At 58.2% G+C, this 8,309-nt stretch overlaps 1 protein-coding gene and 1 pseudogene across 2 annotated transcripts in view; one reads left to right on the forward strand and one right to left on the reverse strand.

Moving 5' to 3' along the window:
• DPP9 (dipeptidyl-peptidase 9) overlaps positions 1–8,309 on the reverse strand; it is a 48,982-nt gene that overhangs the window by 7,527 nt on the left and 33,146 nt on the right. For both annotated transcript variants that reach the window (XM_011943471.1, XM_011943470.1), the window contains 6 exons: positions 7,889–7,968; positions 6,579–6,731; positions 5,777–5,912; positions 2,304–2,449; positions 1,336–1,482; positions 44–196 (listed from right to left, as the gene is read on the reverse strand). In XM_011943471.1, the coding sequence (XP_011798861.1) occupies positions 44–196; positions 1,336–1,482; positions 2,304–2,449; positions 5,777–5,912; positions 6,579–6,731; positions 7,889–7,968 (815 nt within the window). The remainder of the gene's footprint in view (positions 1–43; positions 197–1,335; positions 1,483–2,303; positions 2,450–5,776; positions 5,913–6,578; positions 6,732–7,888; positions 7,969–8,309) is intronic.
• LOC105512846 lies at positions 1,518–2,620 on the forward strand (annotated as a pseudogene).

The raw sequence follows: 8,309 nt of genomic DNA on the forward strand, positions 1-8,309 counted from the left end.
GCGGGGAGGGGCGCGGCTGAGGCCGGCCAGGGGTGGGACCCACCTTGAACACTTGGGGCTTGTGGATTAGCCCCATGAGCGAGAGGAAGCCCCCGTAGGACCAGCCATGGATGGCAACTCGGCTCAGGTCGATGAAGCCATACTTCTCCGCCACGAACTGCAGGCCCTCCACCTGGTCCTCGATCTCCACCTGGCCCTGAGGGATGAAGCCGGGCACCTCTCAGTGGCCTCCTCCCAGCGTGCCCCTCCCCTGCAGTGACACCTCTGCTCCTTTCAGGGCATCTCTCCTTGTTGGATGAAAAGTGGCTCACTGGAAACCCCCTGTCCCTCCAGGCCCTGCCAACCCTGCCCGCTATCTGGGTGGCTGGACAGATCCAGCAGCCACCCTGCTCTGCCACCTCCCAAGTGAGTGGCTCTGGAAGCCACGTCCCCTCTCAGGGCCTCAGTTTGCCCATCCCTAATACAGGGACATTAACAGGAAGAGGACCCATTTTCCAGAGGGCACGAGGAAGAAAAAGACAGGGGTGCCCAGGCATGTGCAAGGGCACAAAGAATGGCTGGTGCCGTCGCTGTCGTCACTACTAGCCACATCCCCACCAATGCCACTGCCACGGTTTCAATGCTGGTGTCCCCTCTGAAGTCCATGCTGAGATCCTCACTGTGGCCTTTAAGTGACTGAGCCATGGGGCCCACTCATGTGAATGGGATGAGGGGCCCTTATAAACGGGCCTGATGGAGGGAGGGCACACCTTTTCCGCCCCTCGCAACCCCTTTGCCGTGTAGGAGGCAGCACAGGGCCCCTCTGGAAGGTGTGCCAACCAAGCGTCCTCCTGGGAACAGAGCAGCCCTCCCCGACACAGCCCTGCCTTGGCCCTGGGCCTCCCAGCCTCCAGAACTGAGAGAGACTTTCACTCTTTATAAAGCCCCAGGCTGTGAAGCTTTGTTCCAGCAGCGCAAAGGGGCTGAGATGGTCACCATCACCACCAACGTCATCACCACTGTCGGCACAACTTCCATGGCCACCGGCCCTGGCCAGCCCCGCCCTGGGGACCCGGCCTGGCCTGGGGTGTCTGGCTGCATCTGGGTGGCAGCCTCTTGGGTTCTGTGTGCTCAGGCACCAGGCAGGATGGACAGATGCCTCTGTCCCTGCAGGGCACAGCCCAGAGCTGAGCAGCAAAGCATACGTCCCCTTTTGTTCTAAAAGGTCATTGAGCCTGCGTCACCCCAGCCACAAGTGCCCTTCTGCGGGTGATGTCCCCACGACCCACACCCACACGGCCCAGGGCTCCCTTCCCAAGACTGGAAGGACCCAGAGCAACAGGGAGGAGTTATTACCATTTGGTTTTTCAGGGCCCCTTCGAACTGAAGCCCCCGCTGACAGGAGCCCCTGCCGTCAATCACGACCACGGCGTAGCCCAGGGAGGCCAGCGTATTGAGCCGCAAGTACTTGATGCCTTTGAAGGAGTTATTCACCAGCTGCACCTGCGGGGAGGTGAGGGGCAGCAGTACAGCAGGAGATGCCGGGCAGGACGGGCTGAGCAGGGGAGATGCCGGCAGGCTGGGGACTGGGCCGGGCCAGGCTGGGCCTTAGAGCCTAATGAAGGCACCTGTGCCCTGGAGGCTCTGGATGGACACCTGGGAGTGACAAGGCGCGAGGGGCCCACACTCAGGACCCTGCTTGGGAGAAGGGAAGGCCGCTGTCAGGCTCCTTCTCAGCTGGGCCACTGCCCCAGTCCTGCCTGGAACAACCACTCTGGCACGATGGACAGTGGCGTGGCTCACTCTCAGGTGGGGCCATCTGGGCACTGTGGGGTGCTGAGCAGCCACTCTGGGCCAGGAGAACTCCCAGTGGTGATGAACCACAAAGTCCCCAGACATCGCCCCATATCCTCTGGGGGAACAGAGCTGCTCTGGGTAAGATGTGTGCCTAAGATGGTCTACCTGCCAATCTGCTGCCTGCTCCTGACCCCTGCTCCAGGAACTGGGCCCAGGGCCCATGGCCACCTCTATACCAACCTGGAGACTAGGGGGCTTCCCAGAGGAACAGGGCAGAGTCAGCAGGCAGAGGGGTAAGGGGAGGCCATCCGGGAAGGGTGGGGAGCATGCAAACGGGCACAGAGGCAGGAGAGTGAGGGGCTCCGAGGACCCTGTGTAGTCAGGGTAGGCGGGATGGGCTGGAGCACCAGGCAGGTGGCCAGGGAGCCTCCTCCAGTTGACCCTTCTATGGCTGGCGCTTGAGTGGGGATGGGGAGTCCTCAGGTGGATGGTGGGGTGGGGGCCTTGGGGAGCAGCTGTGCACCCACCTGGGGGCCTCCATACACAAAGAGGACGGTGGGGTGCTTCTTCCCCGGCTGCAAGGCGTGGGGCTTGTAGATCATGCCGTAGAGCCGCACGTCTGAGCGCGTGTGGAAGTGGAAGATCTCTGGAGGCACGTAATCTGGGGGGCAGCCTGCGGGAGACAGGGCGGCTATCTGGCTGCCCGGCGAAGCCACATCTGGCCAACACCCTTGTTCTCCTGCCCACCCCAAGCCTCGGAGGGTGGACCAAAGCACCTCCTCTTTTCCTGGGCTTCCCGAGAGTTGATAATTGAAAAAAAAACATTTTTTGTTTAAAATAAGATTTGTACAGTTTTTGTAGAGATGGGGTCTCATCTCCCTGTTGCCCAGGCTGGTCTCAACTTCCTGGCCTCAAACGATCCTCCCACCTCGGCCTCCTGAGTAGGGTCACTGCTATTTTTGCAAAGCAACAATGGTTGTCCAGTTAGGATGGTGGGGCTTTTTCTTTTTTAATTCTTTTTTAATGTTTTTTTCTCTTTATTTATTTATTTATTTTTTGAGACAGAGTCTATTGCCAGGCTGGAGTACAGTGGCGTGATCTCAGCTCACTGTAACCTCTGCCTGCTGGGTTCAAGCGATTCTTCTGCCTCAGCCTCCCGAGTAGCTGGGACTACAGGCACCCGCCACCATGCCCAGCTAATTATTTTGTATTTTTAGTAGAGATGGGGTTTCACCATGTTGGCCAGGATGGTCTCGATCTCTTGACCTCGTGATCCACCTGCCTCAGCCTCCCAAAGTGCTAGGATTACAGGTGTGAGCCACAACGCCTGGCCCTCTTTTTCTTTTTTTTTCAAGACAAAGTCTTGTGATCTCAGCTCACTGCAACCTCCACCTCCTGGGTTCAAGCGATTCTCCTGCTTCAGCCTCCTGAGTAGGTAGGATTATAGGCGCATGGCACCACGCCCAGCTAATTTTTTTGTATTTTTAGTAGAGAGAGGGTTTTACCATGTTGGCCTAACTTGTCTTGAATTGCTTGTTTGGTTTTTTTTTTGTTTTTTGTTGTTGTTGTTGAGACGGAGTCTGATTCTGTCACCCAGGCTGGAGTGCAGTGGTGTGATCTTAGCTCACTGCAACCTGCACCTTCCAGGTTTGAGCAATTCTCCTGCCTCAGCTTCTCCAATAGCTGGGATTACAGGTGCTCGCCACCATGCTTGGCTAATTTTTGTATTTTAGTAGAGATGGGGTTTCACCATATTGGCCAGGTTGGTCTCAAACTCCTGTCCTTAGGTGATCCACCCACCTTGGCCTCCCAAAGTGCTGGGATTACAGACGTGAGCCACCACAGCCAGCCATCGAACTCCTGACCTCAGGTGATCCGCCCACCTTGGCCTCCCAAAGTGCTGGGATTACAGGCGTGAGGCACTGCACCTGGCCCAGTTTTTTCTTTAAATAAATGTATGTAGGTAAATTTTGGTGGGGCAATTTATAGGAAGATGAGTAAAGGGTACCACAGGTCTACGGGTAGCAGAAGTTTACTGTGGAGGGCCAGATAGCAAATATATTGGGCTCTGGGAACTGGGCCTGGCAGGGCACATGCTCTGTGCCGTGTCTCTGTGTCATCTGTGGCAGTAGTGCTATGCGGCCACAGACCAGAGGGACTGCATGTGACTGGATGTGACAGCAGTCGGCCTGCTCCTAGTGCAGGCAGTCTTCAAACGTGGTACAGATCGGGAGTTTCGGGAAACAGTGCCTCGATCTTCAGGGCACTGGGGTTCTGGTCTCTGTCCCCACTGCTAGGCTGGGTGCCCTGCTGAGCCCCTTCCCCTCCCTGGCCCCCATCTCTTCATCTGAAGCCAGGGCCCCAGCTCCTGGCCGTGTCGGTGGGGACAGGAGGGGGAGGACTGGGCTGTGGAGGGAGGCCTGGGATCTGTTTCTGCTCAGGGGGTGAGGGCATCACAAAATGCTTTCCAGCCCACAGAATACCCGGCATATGCTGGAAACTCGTTGTGTCTAGAATGTTCCGGAAGCCCACCAACACAGCAGACACAGGGCCAGGGTGGATTGTCCTCGAACTGAGTGAAGCCTGGGAGCCTGGCAGTGTGCTGACCCACTGGTTTTCATCCTGCACTCTGTATATACAGTTTCGTTGATAAAGAAACACTTCATAGTGATACGCTGATGTGTGTGACGGAGCCAGCACTGGAACCCGGGGTCACCAATGCAGGGTCCTGGCCAATCTCCAGGTTCTGGGCACGGTGTCAGGTTGCCTCATTTCCTGAGGCCCCCTGTGACTGACCCTTTGCTCCTTTTTCTGATAAAGGCCTCGGAGCGTCGACTCTGAGCAGGTGCTGCTGTAGGCGGCAGTCTCGGGGCCCGGGACACCGTAAAGGGTCCTCTGCGTGCTGCTGTGGCCAGGACTCCAGGGTCCTGGAGAAGGTGAAGTGGAAAGCCTGATAACCACGGCGGGTTTCAAACCAGTGTGGGTGGACTCTGGCATCCCGGCCACCCCTGTATGGAACACCACTGTTCAAAATGTTTTTTGTGTGTTTTTTTGAGATGGAGTGTCGCTCTGTCGTCCAGGCTGGAGTGCGGTGGAGTGATCTCAGCTCACTGCAACCTCTGCCTCCCAGGTTCATGCCATTCTCCTGCCTCAGCCTCCTGAGTAGTTGAGACTACGGGCGCCCGCCACCACGCCGGGCTAATTTTTTATATTTTTTGTATTTTTAGTAGAGACGAGGTTTCACCATGTTAGCCAGGATGGTCTCAATCTTCTGACCTCGTAATCCGCCTGCCTTAGCCTCCCAAAGTGCTGGGATTACAGGCATGGGCCACCGCGCCCGGCCCAAAATGTTTTTAATTTTTAATTTTTTTTAAGAGTCAGGGTCTTGCTCTGTTGCCCAGGCTGGAGTGCAGTGGCACAATCATGGCTCACTGCAGCCTGGACCTCTCAGGCTCAAACGATCCCCCCACCTCAGTCTCCTGAGTAGCTAGGACTACGGGTGCACACTGCTACACCCAGCTAATTTTTAACATTTTTGTAGAGGGGGGTCTTGCTATGCTGCTCAGGCTGGTCTCAAACTCCTAGGCTCAAGCAATCCTGCCTTGGCCTCAAAAGCACTGGGATTACAGGCAGGAGCCACTGTGCTGGCTGATGAAAATGTTTACTTGTCACCTGCCCACTACCCTGGGAGCTCCCAGTGACAGGGTCTGTGTCTCACTGGTTACTGTTTTGGCAGGGGGCTGGCACGGAGCTGCATCCCTGCCGGGTTCTGTGTGCAGTGCAGCCCTTTACTGCAGCTCGGACCAGGACTGTCTCAGACGGCAGGGGCTGCTGCTTATGTCCTATGACAAGTTCCCGATGCCTGAGAGGGGCCTGGGTGCTGTACGAGGCCAAGCAGGCTGGCTCCAGGCCTCTGCCTCTTCCCGCAGCATGGGGCCCTTGTCCCGTTTTACAGCCGGGCGAGCGGAGGCTCCCGTGGGGTGGGGCAGGGGCTACTCACTGGCTGCCTCCATCATGCTGGCCCAGAAGCGGGGCTGCTTGTGCAGGGGGTCATCGTCGGGGCCGCTCAGCTTGTAGACGTGCACGCAGGGTGGCGTGCTCACGCTGCTGTAGTGGCTGACGAACATGTCGAAGTTCTGGGGGTGGAATGGGGCGATGAGCTCCCCGGGACACTGCCACCCCCTTTCCACTGGGTGCCGACTGCAAATCCCGGGCAGCTTCCCTCCCGCCCGCCCCCATCCTGTCATGAAACCTCAAAGCTCCACCCACTGCTGCAAGGTGGGCACCACTGCCATCTCCCGATTCTGCAGAGCAGGAAACTGAGGCCAGGAGGAGTCTGTACCCCGGCCAGGGGCCCGTGGACAGTCACCAACGCCCTGGATCTGCCGAGGGCTCTGCCACTGCCCAGGCCTGCACACCTGCTGGTTCCACAGCTGGCAAACTGCAGCCGACTCATGCCCTGGACTAGGGGTGGCCCTCTGCATGGCTACCGCCAGACATTCTAGAATGTTCTGAGAGGCTAAGGGCCATATCCCACTGCACACAGAGCGGCAGGGCCCAGGCTCAGTGGACAGGCACGGGGGGGCTCCACCACTTATTAGCCTGGGGGTGGCAGTGGGCAATTCACTCCCTTCCTTGCCTTACCCAGGAGGCAGGGGTGGGCACCACCTGTCCCAAGGCAGCTATGAGAACGCAAAACCGTGAAAGTGGCCCTGAGTGCTGTGCCCGGCCATCAGGGACTGCTCTGGCTGGGAGCTGTTGGACAGGCACAGAGCAGTGCTGTGAGGCTGGGCGGTACCCACCTGGCTCATGGAGCAGCTGTGGGAGAAGCCGGGCGTGGTGAGGCGCACGATCTCCCCAGCCGCCTCATAGCTGACCACGTAGAGGTGGTGCTCCAGTGGCGTGTCCTTGGTGCCCTGGAAGTACACCAGCTTGGTCTCCTCATTGACCCAGATCTGCAGGGGGACAGGAGGTCCTCGTGATGCATCCCAGATGCCCCTTGGCCCACGCCCCTCTCCATGCCCCACAAGAGTGGGTCCCATGTTCCTCGGACTGGGGACGCACGCTGTTCTCTCCCAAGTCTGCTTTAGGGCTGGAGATGAACCGTCCCTGAAAGATGCGCTTATCTGGCCCCGAGGGCTGGGAGCAGCCCCTGGTCGAGCTGGGAACTGCGCATCCTCAGGTGGGACCTGGGGCCTGAACTCTATCCCCAGACGACTCTCTCCGGGCTTGAATTGGGAGGGCCCGCCAAGCCAGGTGGGAAGGTCAGGGAGGGCACTGTGCCCAAGACAGAGGCTCAGGGGAACCCAGCAGTCCCCAGCCTGGTCAGCCATTCGTCTAACCCAGGTGCTTGGCTTCAGAAGTGGCAAGGCCCTGCCTTCCTGTGGGAAGCCCCAGTAGTGGCATCTCCTGGAGGAGCAGGAGGACAGCCTGCACTGTGTGGAGCAGCGGGGCCCCTCCTTCACCTGCACTGGGACACGAATGGTCTCCAAACAACTGCTACTACCCGGGAGCGAGCACGCTTTGGCTGATGCCTGTTAAGGATCCAGGAGGCCTCAGAGCCCCAAGGGAGGAGAGGGCATCGCCCCATGCCCAGGGCCTGAGAGGCCGGTGGAGGCAGCTAGAGCCTGGGGTGACCAGGAACCCCAGGACGTGAAGAAACTGAGGGGAAGTGGTCTCCCGGGACAGCGGGGCACGGGCTTCCAGTGCGGAGAGCATCATGCCCCACAACAGGGCAGCTGGACGCGTGGCCCCGGAAGGCCTGCAGAGGACACGCTTCCTCTTTCATGATTTCTAAAAGGCTTCCAATGTTTTCCTTAATTTCAGGGTGAAAGGATAAAGCACATGAATGGCACAACGTTCAAGATCAGACGGGGAGGTGATGAAATGATTGGCTTGTGTGTACAGCAGACGCTGTGCTGAGGCCTGCTAAGTGCTGTAAAGCAGGGTCCTCACAGGTCTGCGAGCGTGTGTGTGCATGCATGTGAGTGTGTGCATGTGTGTGAGAATGAGTATGTGTGTGAGTATATGTGTGTGCGTGTGTGTGAGAATGTGTGTGTATGTGTGTAAAACATGTGTGGAGCAGGGGAAGGCTGCAAGGAGACCCTGGTACCTTGGAGCCGTGCCTCGCCAAAACCTCCCATTCACCGCTGGTCAGAGCAATCTCTTCCTTAATGGGGCACTTAAATTCATCTGGAAGGAAAGAAAGAAGGGAGGTGAAGGGGCCTGGGAGGTGATGCAGGCACCCAGGTCAAATTCCACCCGAGGACACTCGCCATGGAGCCACTGAAACCCTGGCTTGCCTTGAACTCAAGACGCCAGCACAGGGCACTGCGTCAGACCTGCCAGACAGGACAGGAGGCCTGCGGGGCCTGTTCCTGCCATGTGGATGGCAGGCCTGGTGTTTCCCATGAGAAACTAGGAGGCCCCTGGCTCACTACTGTAATCCCAGCACTTTGGGAGGCCGAGGCAGGAGGATTGCTTGAGGTCAGGAGTTTGAGACCAGCCTGGGCAACACAGTGAGACCCTGTCTC

This window comes from Colobus angolensis, unplaced genomic scaffold (assembly GCF_000951035.1).
Source record: "Colobus angolensis palliatus isolate OR3802 unplaced genomic scaffold, Cang.pa_1.0 Scaffold22, whole genome shotgun sequence".
NCBI lineage: Eukaryota > Metazoa > Chordata > Mammalia > Primates > Cercopithecidae > Colobus > Colobus angolensis.